The sequence below is a fragment of the Astatotilapia calliptera genome, chromosome 9 (genome assembly GCF_900246225.1).
Source record: "Astatotilapia calliptera chromosome 9, fAstCal1.2, whole genome shotgun sequence".
NCBI lineage: Eukaryota > Metazoa > Chordata > Actinopteri > Cichliformes > Cichlidae > Astatotilapia > Astatotilapia calliptera.
In genome coordinates this window covers 6376252-6390923 of record NC_039310.1, presented here as the reverse complement: position 1 = coordinate 6390923, position 14672 = coordinate 6376252, and the positions used below count along the sequence as shown (strand labels likewise).

At 45.8% G+C, this 14672-nt stretch overlaps 1 protein-coding gene across 2 annotated transcripts in view; it reads left to right on the top strand.

The window, feature by feature from the left end:
* The first annotated feature begins 2790 nt into the window (after positions 1-2790).
* zeb1b (zinc finger E-box binding homeobox 1b) overlaps positions 2791-14672 on the top strand; it is a 48816-nt gene continuing 36934 nt past the window's right edge. For both annotated transcript variants that reach the window (XM_026179107.1, XM_026179106.1), the window contains exon 1: positions 2791-2900. In XM_026179107.1, coding sequence (XP_026034892.1) covers positions 2843-2900 — 58 coding nt within the window. In that variant the 5' untranslated portion in view covers positions 2791-2842. The remainder of the gene's footprint in view (positions 2901-14672) is intronic.

Below are 14672 nucleotides of genomic sequence, written 5' to 3'. Positions count from 1 at the left end.
GTGCGTTTCCCATTTGCGTGAATTCGCTGCAGTGCAAACTTTGCAGAGGTTTGCAAGAGCAAATAAATCGCTCTGGTTTTACTCCACTTACTTTGAAACACATCAGAGGCGTCTTCGGTCTATTTCGTATTAGCGGTCCTCGTGTAATTGTTATTCTTTGTTTTCCACAGACGTTGAGAAAAAGAAAAAAATGACTTCATGCTATAATAGCGGCGTGATCCAAGGAAAATGGGAAAGATCTGACTTTCCACTGGATAACAAGCATCCTATTTTTCCAGACTCTGTGTGCAGCTCCGACCGCACGCTTAGCTTAGTGTCTCATCATTGATCTTTGCTGATGCAGACTGTTTCTGGGGCCTTTTTCATCAGGAGAGGTAGCCACAGTGCAATGAAAGGCAGGCTGCCTATTGGTGGAAGAGGCCACCTAGAGCAAGTTTGTAGGTGTTGTTTATGCTAAAGCTATTACTCTGCGTCTGGGCAGCCTGCCCCGAGAGCTGGACCGCTCTGCTGCTACTGAATTATTCACCTCAGAGGTCTGCCATCCCGTGTATACAAGCTGTCACATGTAGCTGAGTGATAAGCTGATTGTCCTGCAATGTGGGGTTTGTTACTCTGTGTGTGTAAATACTGTACGGGCAGATTTATATGTTGAAATGTTGTGTGTGATTAAATGATGAAATCTGCAAAGTCTAATCCAAATATATCTCTGAGACTTCTGCTTGCTTCTTAAAGCACTAGCAGCTCGAAATCGTTGCATCCTCCTTAAAACAGTTTGCCTTGACAATGCGGGATACCCCAAACTGATGCAAAACCGGGGTTATGCAGTCAGTATGGGCTGAAAGATGATAACATCTCAGATACAAGAAGTCCAGGCGTGAGAAGCCAATTACAGCCCACTTTGATCCTGAGTGGCCCCGACCACTAAAATTATTGCCGAAAGACGTGTTTTTAAAAAAAAGCCTTCTTCTTTTTGCTGTTAACAAGTTAATGTATATTCCACACTTATTCATGTTTTATAAAACATCTATCTATAACTTAAAAGCTTACTAGGAGAAACCCTTGAAGCTGTTTTCTGAACTGTCATATTTCAGGGCTGCTGAGGTGTCAAAGCTCATCATTAAGGGTGAAGGGGAGATCATCAAATGTCATCTTTATGGGGAAAAGAGTTAAGAAAAGCGCTAGAAAGACTGTTAAGCTGATGATTAGGATATCCAACTCTGTTGATAACTCTCTCAAGATGTGATCCATTCTCTCTGCTGAAAAATCAAGTGAAAAAAAAGCATGCCATCTTTTTTTTGCAATTTTTACTCTGCAAAGCCGTTGACTTGTTCTGGCCCCTGGGCCCTACATTTGACACTTCTGGCTTGTAGTCATCTGCTTCAAGAATAGCCACGACTCTAACACACTGCTGCAAGTCATGGGACCGCGAGCATCATATAAACTTCATCTTTCCCCATCACTACAAGCATCCAGAGGAATTCACCTCAAACATGTGATCCTGGATATTTCTCTTCTGTTTACACAGTGTGGTTCGCCCTGTGTGTGTGTGTGTGCCCGTGTGTGTGTGTGAAGGTTTTAGGTCTGATTGGATACAGTCTGAACCTGCTGATTGTGCTGGCATGTCTGTGTCCTCTTCATCACCGCCGTAGAGGGTTCGGCTCAGGAGAACAGCAGGGTCTTTCTTTAGGTGGAGGATTGAATCAGTGATGACAGTCTCATGACTGCTTCCTCTTTCTGACACACAAACACACACAAGCCCTGGCTGCTGTTTTTTGCAACCCTACTGTGCTCACACACAGGAAAACATACATTCAAACAGAACAGGTCAGGCTCAGGTGTGAAAAAAAATGAAAATGATTAAAGATAGCAAACTCCCTTTAAAAATGCACCTGAGGAGTCTCCTGTGGAAGCCATGCTTCTTTTAAATCTTCATTAAAGTTTGCAGTCTCCTCTATCCGTGGCTACTTACCTAATTTACAAAACCCATCAGTGTGGGGTAAGGGGGGTGGGGGCTGATCATCCTAAAATCTGGTTGGAAGGAGATTTGGGAATGGCAGTGACTGAGCAGTAGTGCTGGGAAGCCATAAAAAGAGAGCATACTAACTCAACTTGTGCCAAACGTGGCCTTTTTCATTTCAAGTGTTCACCTTCATTTTCCAGGGCCAAATTCTCTGAAAGGTTCCAAGAACAAAGATCCAGCACGTGACAGATACAAACCGGCTCCAGGCTTTTTTGCATTCTTCCTTGCAGTGCACTAATCTGCTTACCTACTGGAATACCTGTACAATCACACACACTCCCAAACTTATCCAAAACGGATTAAATAACTACTAATTCTTTTATTATTTACATCTCTGTCATGTATTTTTTTTTATTTGTTCGTTTTGTTTTTGTTTTTGACATTTGTTCCACGTGCTTTAAAAGTCAACAAAACATCCAAATAATAATAATAATAATAATAATAATAATTTGGAGAAAAATATATTTTAACTAACTTCCAATTTGCGCTGTGGTCATAAAAATAAAATGTGGTGGAAATACCTTTCAGTATCATCAAAGAAAAATACACAGAAAAATATTTATGCTGTTTAAAAACACGCCACATTCGTGACAGCGGAGCAGGTACGGACTCCACGCAGCTTTCTCTCTCACTCCCAGCACTCCGCGTGAAGGATACTGGCAGCGTGGGTCGATGAGGTGCGGGAAGGTGATGCCGTAAAGAGTGTCGTAAACCAGGTGCGGAGAAGGGGAGGTGAAGGGAAGCCAGGAGGAGGAGGGGGGGAGAGAGGGGGGTGAGAGAGGAGGTGACTCTCCGGCAGCATTTAGACACAACGAAAGGATCATGGCGGATGGCCCCAGGTGTAAGCGCAGAAAGCAGCCGAACCCGAAAAGGACCAACGGTGAGTAAAACTACTTCCGACTCGGAGCTTTGCTTTCAGAGATACGGTGTGAACGCCGTCCTGTCTCCCAGTAATTTTGCCGAAAAGTTTCGTGGCCCAGAAGTCCGGTTTTTACTCACCGAAAGTGCTGGGAAGTAGCAAGTGAGCGCTGTATTACAGCCCTATGTGGTGTACCGTTATACCTGGGTCGCGGCTCTCCCACCGCCTAGCGGCTCTCTGCGCCGGAGACCGTTATACGCACCTCAGTCCGTTATGAGTGGAAAAGCTTTTGTTTCCACTTTAAACTGCTTTATTCGTTTAAACACACTTTGTCCGTCTCTACAGGCTGACAATCCATTGATTTAGTCCCATTCTGTCGAGTTATTGAGCCCACCACTAAACTCGGACCTGTTTCTGAGGGGAAACGGTCTACCTGATTCCTGTTGCGGACCTCGACGGACACATTGTGTTTTTACATATGGATAAAAGAAATCATTAAGCAGAACTGTGTTTTGGTTTGGTTTGTTTTTTCTCGACGATGTTGATAATTATCTGTATTATCTGTGCGCGTGTGAAGCAGAGGGGACACAACTGTTTGTTCTTTCTTTCGCGCACAGGCAGCAGGTAGCGACAGGACACTGTTGCTGCGCTACGAGGGCTGACAAAACGAATTTTCCCCCATTTAACCCGACCTGTCCCGTTATCCAGAGACTTAAGTGTGAATGTAAACACAGTTTTCAAGCTTTAAAGCCGAGAAGCGCTGAAACTGTATCGGTGTATTGGAGCTCGCTTTGAACACTTGCCTTTCCTCTAACTTAACTGTTTCATTTCGATGCCGCACACGCCGTGAACATTAAATATGACTTGTCAGAGAGGGTTTGACAGTGAAGCAGTGGTAGAAAGCTTGGGAGAAACATGGATGGGGTAGCCGGAGGTTCCGGAGAACGAGGAGTATCTCACGCGCTGTTTGTGTGAGCAGGGCGAGCGCAGCCCATATAAGGACAGCGGATCCTCTCCTGTCGCGCATTGGGAATCCTGATTGTTGTAGGACGGTGGTCGCGAGCGAACCTCTTTACTTTTCTGTCTTTACTCACTTCATTACAGCTTGTAGCCCGCAGCAACATTTGAAATGGTTACATTGTTTAATGTTTTAACATGCCGACGTGCGAAGCAAGACGGGTTTTTGTTATTTAAGGGTGGTGTGAAAATACTGGTGAACCGTTACAAAGTCGCATGTGCGGCTCTACTTTGTTCAAATATCTGTCTCCTGGTTGTGTGACGCGCATAAATGGACTTTTGCGAGTATATAACGTCTGTTTTTTCCTGCTTCGCTCTTTCTATTTACGTGCTGGACTGTGGTGAAATCGTCGTTTCCGGTGCTCGGACTACTTTTTTTCTTCTTTTTTGATTGACAAAACAAGTTGTTCCGTCGTGGATCTGACAGCGTGTGGCGTCCATATCAAGTAGTCTCGGTCCTGCGTTAGCCTGTGTACCACCCAGTGTAGCTCACGGGAACTGAGGTGATACGCGAATATCGCTTTTATTTTTGCTTAGTAAGATGCGATGGCTCCTGCGCTGCTGAAAACGAGTTAGTGGGTGGGAAAATGCAAGCAAATTGTGCCGTGTGGATTTTCTGTTGATGTCTGATCAATTTAGGAGAAGAGTATAAAACAAAAAGAGAAACAAAAACTTTGAGCCACTGCTATTTATGTTCTCCATTGTGATTTTGTTCTCTTTTCATAAGGGTGTGTTTGCATTTCATTCCTGGAGCGGTGTCCAACGTGTGGACACACCTCAGATAACGGTCCTGCTGTCAAAGTGTGGGTATTTCTATTACCCCTGGGAGGAAGGGAGCTTTTAAATGACTTCTCATGTGCTTTCCTTTGTTGCTCTTTCTCCTTTCTTTAAGTTAACGGGCCTGTATTAATCATTTCTCACTGATGACACGGCCCTATTGATATTTAAAGTCAAACAGATGTGCTCCTTGTTTCCTTGCCTCATTTGCATTTCCTTCAAAGGGGATGTTGAGGCCTGTGTTTTTAAAGTCCTTGCTTCCTACCACCACCTGACAAGGCAGGTGATCTGTCACATAAATGCACCTCTCAGCTGAAGGGGATTCCTCAGAGAAGTTAGATGAAGCTTTTTTTTTGTTTTTGTTTTGTTTTTGTCATGCTCATTTGATGTCTCTCCCTAATTATAAGACCCTGTTGCTTTTTTAATGAATGAAGCCCTTGAGTTTTGCTCGGCTTGTTATAGTCCGAGACTTTGCCAGCAGAGAGGGAGCCGAGATCAAGGTGAGCCCCATTCCCTGTTGTAAACAGAGAGGTGTTAACAGCCTGCAGGACAACAGGTGTTTGCAATCGGCGGGATACTACAGCTTCCTTTGTCGCTTCTCCCCCCCGCCCACCCCTCAGGAATAGCAGCGGTAATTTAAAACAGCAATTTGGGAATAGAGGAATGCGGACGGTATTAACATTCTTTGCAAAAATAAACAGGGTCATGGGGGGGGGGGGGGGGGTGCTGTGAAGGAGCTTGTGCACAGGTAGCTTAGATTTCTGTTTATTTGATAATATGACGCAGACCTTTTTCCTCATCTCCTCGCGTGTCTCCCGCCCTGCATCACTCCCTCTTTTGCTCCCTCTCCGTCATCCTTTTTCTCTCTTTCACACACACACACACACACACACACACACACACACACACACACACACACACACACACACACACACACACACTTGTACCACCTTGATGAATCATCCATCAAATAAGGCAAATGAGGTTGCGGGCTCGGCACTTGGCAACAGCTCATGTAATGTTGAAGAGTATGTTTATTGGCCTGGTAAAACTATACTTAAACTATACTTGGTGCCCTGGACTCACTCGCCCTGTCTAGAGACCACTGAATACAACCACATGCTGTAAGTTTGTGGAATAACAATTTAAAAAAGAGAAAGAAACATAACAAACCAATAGTTTAGCTGCAGCTTGTGCTGTTTGTGTGAAACAAGTGATGTTTGGGCCCGTAGCGGAGGCTTCGGGAGGAGGTGGGGATTGGCTGCCACTTGTGCATCTTAAAAGCCATCTGTTTACATTTAAAAGGTCCACCCCTGTTGTGGGAAGAGTTTAGCAGAGGAGGAAATTTTTCATTTATCTCGCTGCTTTTCACCAACTTCCCCGGCAGCTTCATTTGAAAGTGCCAAGTAAGAAGAACCCCCCCCCCCCCCCCCAATCCCCCCAAAACCCCTCAGCTCCTCCTCCTCCTCCCTTCTCTCTCCGCTCTCAGTCTGTCCCCTCTCACTCCTTGTTCCAGATCTAGAGCTCGTCCTTTATTTCACATTTGGGCAGGGAAGTTTTGGGGGATTGGACAGGGGGGCGGGTTGGGACACAGTAGCCAGGGGTGCTGTTGATTGCCCCCTGACCTAGGCACCCATGCATGCTTAGAGTATGACTTCACTTTCCCCCCTCTGTGCCATTGTGAAGCTTCCAGCATGTCCAATTGTGTTTGTGTTTAAGTCTGTTCAATGACAGGGGGAAGAGGGGGAGAAGGAGGATGGTGGTGGTGGGGATGGTGAGGGGTCCTAGAGCACTTTTTTTTTCTCTGCTCCTCCTTTCTTCCCCCCCCCCCCCCCCCCCCCCCCATTCCTCTCTGACCCCCTCTAAATTGCAAGCTCCGTGTTCCCAGTGGAGTCGAAAGGGGATGGGAGGTGGAGCGGCGAAAGATTTATACAACAGGTGACAAGTGAGGGAACGATGCTGGCAAGATATAAAGAATGATGCATAGGCAGCCAGCTCCCAGTCCTCTGAAGTAGTTGCACAACTTGTTTTGAACATCAGCAAAAAATAAATAAAATAAAAATAACACAATGCAGGTAGAAATCGCCTACATTAAAACTTTTTGCTTTTTAGCTAAGCTTCACATTCTTCGTGTTGGAAATAAGCTTGAGATCATCTGACCGTTCGGTGGAATTAAAACGATGTGATGTACGACCACACTCCCACCTCTGTTAAGGCGGCTTAATGATTAGCTACTCCCATGGAGGCTGAGAGCATTAGCCTATAAAAAGGTGCTCTCCCTCCATAAAGAAGGAGTTTTAAACCCAGAGTCAGTTTCAGTAACCCCCTTAACTGTGCTTGGATGTGCTTTATTGGGGGGGGGTTTGTGTGGCTGAATGCTTAACTGGACCATTGTGTGTCACGGCTTTAGTGAGAAAGCCTGAGGAGAAAGAGCCTGGTTACCTTTGGAGTTTGCCTGCTCTACCTCATACACTTTCAGTGGCAGAAGAAAAGGGCCATTCAGCAGGCCCCGGGATGGGGAGGGAGAGCCCTTTTCACACTGGGCTTGTGGGAAACTTCTCCTCCATACTGTGCATGCCATTTGCATATGACCCATTCTTTTCCCAAAGGTCCCTGTGAGGGAGGAATCCGTGGAACGTTCGCAGAATTCATCAAATCCCTCTCTCACGTGGCCCTCAGGGCCCCTCGAGAGGCTGGCATCGAAGCGCTCTGTTTGACATTTTTGTCTCAGAAATGTAGCTTGTGGCTGCGTCACGCTCACTCGCCTTAATGTTAACAGCAACGCATCCCCGTGGCATTTCTGTGCCATGTATGTTTTAAAGTGTGCTCGCCCATTCTGCTGATTTGAATGTCAGGGTGAATTGAAGGCTTAATTTGGCACAGCAGGCAGGAGTTTCCCCAAATCCCCAGCATGATGTGCATGACAGCCTCCGAGGCTCCTTAACTGTTGATGATGCAGCCGTATGCACAACGACAGTCGTTGCCACTCGAAGGACAAAAATATCCTGGAGTTGCTGACTTAGGGTGTTTGGGGCCGGGGGTCCGGATAATGGGGGTAAGCGGTGGGAGCTTGTAGCGACGCGTCAGCTCGGTGAACTGGACAAAAACACAACTGTCGCACCCTCCCGCCCATCCAGAATCATCCTGGGTTACTTCACTCCAGGTCATGTTGGTAGTGTAGTAACAGCATCCACGCTTTTCTTGTTGTTGAGCAAGGTGTGTGTCTCTGACTGCCTTGACCCTAGCCACAGATACTGCCACAGAAAGCGGTGTAGGCTGGTATTTGATGCAGTGCAGGGAGGAGAGCTCACTTAAGTGTATCATGTAAGCTAACTGAGCAGAAAAGCCTCCTTTGCCCTCCTCTCCTGACTCCAAAGCAGTGAGTCATGGGCAGAAAGGTGTATTTGCAACCTTTTGAACTCTCCCAGTCTTTCTTCTTTCCCTCGCTCCTTCCACACAGGTGTGGGTGTGATGGACAGTGATCCTGAGTAGTGTGTATACTTGTGGGAGAGATTACCTCTAAATTGCCATCCTGCCGGAGGTAAACGTTGCGTACACCCTGTCCGTTGCTGTCTGTTGATGTGTGTTTTTAATCATGTTTTTGGGTCTGTCTACAGACCCCTCCTCACATCATCACCGCCGCTACCTCCTTCTCTCCCATCCCACCCACCCCACCCCCCCCCCCCCCCCCCTCCCTCCCTGGGGTCCTCAGTGGAGCGGTTAATGAAAAAGACTGGACTGACACAATAGGCAGAAGGCGCACCCGGTGTGGGGCTTTTACACCAGCTTGTGTTTGCAGCAAAAGCTCATCAGGGCGAACCTCTGCTGACCACCTTTCTGTCGTGTTTTTGAGACATAGATGTTGGACATCTTATCCGTTTTTATTGTGCCCGACCTTGTTACGGTCCCAGAGCGTCTCTGTCTAGAGGGATGAAATTAGATGACATCAGTTGAAAAGTAATCCACTGCCGTGTATTGTGCTTTGAACACAACCCAGCGGCTGGCTTTTTGCCAGCCCCTTATGATGACCATATTGATTTTCCTCTCCATAGCACACAGAACTGATAATGGCACTCCTGGGGGGGGGATACACATTCATATTCACATTTGATTCCAGTTGCCCAGTCTGGTTGTGATGTCCCGAGGGACACGGTGACTAACAAATCGACTGCTCCTATGCCTTCCCAAGCCTGTGCAACAAGGTAGCTGAAGCTGGGCTAGCCTTGCAATTGCTTCAGCGAGAAACGACAAAAAAAAATCTTAGTCACCCTGTTTGTTAGTCAGAGAAGAGAAGGCCGGCCGCTATGCTGAATGTCAACATGGATAAACATCCTCACAGGATTAATGAGAGGAGAATGGGCAGTCTGAAAACAGAGGGAGGGCAGAATAGCGGAGGCATGGAGATTCCTCATTGCCCCATTTAACCCTTGAGCGTTTTATTGAGGTCCTCACTGTCCAACAACTGCGAGCTGACTTACCGTTACAAGAAGGAAGCTACAGTATCGGACAAAGAATCAAGTGATAGTTTGTCTGTGCAACAGCAAACGCATTAAAACAAAGACACATAAAAGTACTTTCGGTTAGTGTTTTCTGCAAGTCTTATAAGACAGGAGGCTCAAAATCTGCTTCGCTGAGAGCCATGTCATAGTCATGCACTATATTATATATGTATAGTATGTTGACATGCTTTCATTTAATCAGTAATTAATGTCTCATATAGAATTTTCACATAGAGTTTGCACTGTTCAAACGCTTCAACAAGCCCATGATGAAAAGTTTAGTCTCCTTTACAGGGTTTAGTCAAGCAGCCAACTCACAGCAATCTGTTTCACGAGCCTGAATCTCACAGCTGCTGGCAGTGTGGAGCATTTAATAAAACCAAATACATCCTGATGTAAAAGCACAGTAATGACTCTGTAATTGTGTTTTTGCACAGAAGTCTGCAAGTCTCACCTCACAGGCCTAAAAAAAAATCAGCTTTACCTCTAACATATTGCTTAGCCATGAAACTGGCTACATGTAAGCATGAACCTTACCTTTACAGCTCCAGCACTTTGAGGCCATCCTCAGTTATGGTGAGCTGTGGCTGGATGCCTTTATTTAGTGACTCTGCTGCTGCTCGGTGGATGCAAACATAATAACGATAATGCAAATGAAATGAAAAACAGTCTTGTTGTAGGTGGGTTTACACTCAGTCTGTGTTCGCCAGTCACTCAGAATGATCAACTTTTGTTTTTGTTTCATTCTCTGTGAGCTAGCTTGTTAGCGACAGGTGCTGTAGAGGGGCGCCACGAACTTCATAAACTCTTTATATGACATGTCTTCTTCTAAAGAAAAGGACAAAGTGTTTTTTTGGGTCTCTTACTGGAAATGGAACAAAGCCAGTGACCTTTGACCTGTCTCAGCCCACCTGTGCTGACTCAGCTCACTGCTGCCAGCATTCAGGTGTTTACAGTGAAAACATACTTTGACCTCCCTGTGTGCGTTTCATGTATATGTGTGTGGCTCTAATGGATAATGAAATGAAAGGAGTGAATACCTCTGGATCTCCACAGCCAGCCTGTCTGTGTTCCTCCTCGTTGCTGACGGCGCCCTCCCCTCTGTCATTACAGCGGCACCAAAAGTCAGTGAAGCATGGCCTTTAATTGATCCTGTTTGGAGCTGTACAACATTATTAATTAGTGCTTGTTCATCACTCGTTGGTGTGTTCCTACAGCTCATCGTTAGCTGTCGGTGCTCTTAAACGTCAACAAACTTTCTGTAACTCCCCGCGTCCTCCTCTATGTATTCTTTTCGTTTCTGTCTCTCATTCCTCTCTCTAGCAGCTGCCTTGGCTCAGACTCTCCAGCACCAGCAGGTGCTGTAGGCATACAGCACTCATAAATAACACCTGACAAAAGTATGAGAGAGCCAGAGCCACGGGCAAAGCGAGGGAGGGAGACTGAGATTGAAAGTTTCCTCTGGCAGGAGGAAAGAGGGTGTGGCTCACGGTCAAACGCTGGCCTCCTCAAGAAGGACATGATCAGAATAGAGAGAGAAAATGTGGGAGAGGCAGAAAAAAGAACTGGAACGGAAGCTTCTTTTTTTTCCTCTGTGTGGATATGTGAATGTGTTGCCTATTCTTCTGAAGTTTGCACTCCTGCTCAGTGCCAACTTTTCAATAAACCCCTTTCATGCAAATTTCTAGTAAATGGACCCTTTTAAACACAAGGCCAGCTCTAAAGTGACTGGTTAAGGGACTTGAATTTGAAGGAAGGCAGCGTTGTCTTTTCTGTAATTGGGTTGTAAGAGCTTGGAACAATGTTAATTGTGCTCTAAAAGCAAATGAAGAGGTCAGAAAAGAAATTATATGCACACTTTTATAATCATCATCAGTAATGAACCAGCACTCGGAATAAATGAACCCATAAATCAGCCATGATCAAGGGCCATTAATGAACACCGCTCAGAGTCAAATCTGAGCTGTCTCTTTGTCGTTTTACGCTCTTCAAATTCAACATTACACGCATCCTGTCTCGTCAGAAGCTATCGATCAGCTTTTCGGGGCGAAGGTTAGTTTGTCATTTTTCTCTGGACTCACCGCGAACAAAACCAGGAAGTGTGCGAGAGATTACGGCCCAGGATGCAACCTGAAAGCCCTTTATCTCTGGGAAAACAAGAGGCTTCCTGCAGACCTGCTCCCATCCAGGCCACCTCCCCCTCCTTCACCTCGGCGCACCCCCGGCACCTGTGGCAGCCTATTTAAGGATCCTCATCAGGGGTTGTGGAGGCCTCAAACCGGGGCAGAAAACATGAAAGGCTGGAAAAGGAACCGGCACTACAGCTGACACGCTAGCTTGGAGCGCATAGAGGGCAAAGAGAAAGAGCATTTCTTTGCATTAGAAATATGTGGCTTTTCTACCACACATTTAATGGTTGCACTGGCTCCTTTTACTTATTTGTATGTTTTGTTGTTTTTGCAGAGGCTCTTGCTTCGCTCACCTCCAGTGTTCCAAACACTGGTAATGACACGGTGCCTGTCATGTAACTGTTTCTAACACTTTTCGTTGCCAGTGTTTGAAGTTAGGGTTGTTTTTTGCTGTATTTCTTCTTCCTAATGTTACCAAATGCTTACACGGGCAAATTATAAGCCAGGTCATGAAGCAAGGTTAGCCAAATTTAGAGTGAGATCATCCTTATTTTTAAACTGCATTCTAATATTATCTTAGTAAGGATCCATAAATAAATATAGATGTTAGGGAAATCAGTTTATGTTTCATGTGTTTGAAAGAAAAGAGCAGAGTTAGCCACGTTACCCAAACTCACAGGTAACTTTATTGCTATTTTCAAATGGCTAATGTGGCAAACTGCTCATCGTCAGTCTTATTTAGTGTCGCTATAGTCTTAGAGTAGGCGTCACAGACCATATATACATTAGTTAGTGAAGTTCCACTGTGAAGCCTTGAGCTGTTTTCACAAACTTTACTAAAATCAGGGCGGTTAGCTAGCTAGCTGTAGCCAAACCTAGATGTGCCTGGCATCAAGCAGCAGAGTACTGATTGCAGTTCATTCAACAGCACTGAGTGTCATTACATTGTAATCTGTAGCTGTAGTGAAACAGTGGCCCAGTCTTCTGAAGGGTCTTTTTTACGTGTTAGAAATGGCACGTCAATGCTGGTTGGGTCACCTGATGGTGTGTCGGTAGCCCAGAAAAACCTTGAAAACACTCCCTTTGCTCCTTTAAGTTACTGCCACAGCTGGCAAGAGTGGTTTGTCTCGACAGTAGCCTGCGCTGAATTTCAATGACCCTGCCACCCCCACCCGTCTTATTATGCCATCGCTGCTAACTGGCTCCCATTCACTGCAGTGTCCTGACTTCCCAGAGGGACCTAGATAAACAAGGGCTATTCAGTGAGTGAAAGGCCCACCCCCTGCCAGCTTTGGCCTCTCCTTGTTTCACTGCCAGGCTGCAGCGCGCCTCGCTTACCAGTGCAACACCGACGCCGGCAGCAGCAGCGGGCGCGGTGCCACCGACTCTGCCACACCGCACACTTTCTTAGGGATTAAAAGTAACTGTGAAGACTTTGTAAATCTTGTGTTTCTGTGCGAGTGTGAGTGTTGCTGTCAGCAGTTATCTGTAGGTGTGGTGTGATGTTGCAGGCCGGGCTGACTTCCTGTTGTTACAGTCCATAAACGGGGGGAGCTCAGGGGTGGGGGATGCTCCCATGAGATTACCCCGTGACAGTCACATGGTCTAGCTGCACTGCATTCGAAGGCTGTGTGTTTTCTGTGTTTTGTGTGTGTGTTAGGTTTTTGAGTGCATTCCTAACCTCCACCTGAATCCTGACCTGAGTATGACCCATCTCTGAGGCTTTTTCGGTTTCATGTGATTCCCATTCGGCCATCTTTCCTGTTAATCAACACATCTCAGAGGAAAACCACACATCTCCCCAGGGTGTCTCGCTTGCTCTCTCTGTCTCTCCTCACCAGATGTTTAAACGCTGTTTGTTTGTTTACTCTATGGAAGTCACTTTGATTGATGCCTACCATAAACTGGGCCTGGAAGCTGATGCCACATATCTCTGTAAAATATTTTAAAGAGCCATTCGTACGAATTACATCAGCAGCCTTTGCAGCTCAACTGATTACAGACATTGGGGGTGATGGCTGGCAGCTGCATAGCATTGGTAAGCATGAGGGACAGTGTCCCCTGTGCTGTAATGGCCCTCCTGTCCAGCCCACCTCCATCACTCCCCAACTCAGCAGCTAATTTAAAGCAGTGCCCTTGTAATCTAATGGCTGTCTGAAAAATCTATTGAATCAGGACAGATGTCCAGAGGGGTGTGGCAGTGACACAGTGTCTAGACGGGCTGGAAGGTGAGCGGACGACTCCAACGTGATTCAGATCCAAAGGAATCTCACCTCTCCGGCTCTCCTCTACTCTGCTGCTCGAGGGTCCTTGGGGACTGGGACAAATTCTCAGAGTAACTTGGATTGTCACGGACACACGTAGTGACACGAGAGCAGACCCTCAGAAATAACTCGATGGTTGGACGAAGCATGCATTATGGTAACAAGCTCATATTTGGGTTAGGCTTTATCTATCCCTTTTCTTGGGAAGGGCAGAGGCCTCAGGGTTGAATTTCAACTAATAATTGTATTGGCCCTTGACAGATAGCGTTGATGTAAAGCTGTTTATTGTTGATGATGAGTCTATTGAGCCTATGCTCTTTCACTTGTCCTTGGGGAGCTTATCCCTGAGGCAGGCCTGCCTGTGTTTTATTAAAACCTCGGTTTAAATGGTCTGGCCCTCTGATCAACAAGCAGATTACACAACTAATAAAACATACATCACAACATATAGAGAGGCCCTCGCGGAGGCCGGTCCTATTAATATACAAATATAGAGGATTACTGTCTTCTTGTCTCCACGGCCGGGGGAGAGGGGATTAGGGTCCTGGTCCAGACAGATTGGATTTAATGTGTGTGTAAGACTAAATGATTGCAGTGCTACAAAGCCCTCATGCGAGTGCGGGCTGATCTCCGCTCTGTGCTGCAGACGTCCTAACATGCCATTGTGTTTGTAGATACATTTGTGGTTCTCGTTAAATTAGAAAAACCTTACTAATCTTGCCCTAGTTTGGAGCCATTTCAACCAGTTAGTCATTTACACCTCTACATCTTCATGCTTCAGAAACTGTACAAACCTGTTTAATGCATTACACAATAATTGTTTGCTTGACTGGCAGCATTTGATGGCCTCCTTTTGATATTAGCATACTCATAATTAGCTTGTTTTAATGACCTAACAGCATCGTTTTCTCTATTTGGCAGATCAAAATGCGTGTTTCAAAATGCAAAATAGTAAATGTAGTATTATAGAATTAGATATAAGATGTAAAATGAGGATTTCAGATTCCTAATTTCACCGCATGAAAGTGTTATTTTAGAGCGTCATTCAGTAAATAGTACAACACTGCTTCTTTGTACAGAACAGGACTATTAACTGTTTGCTTTTAT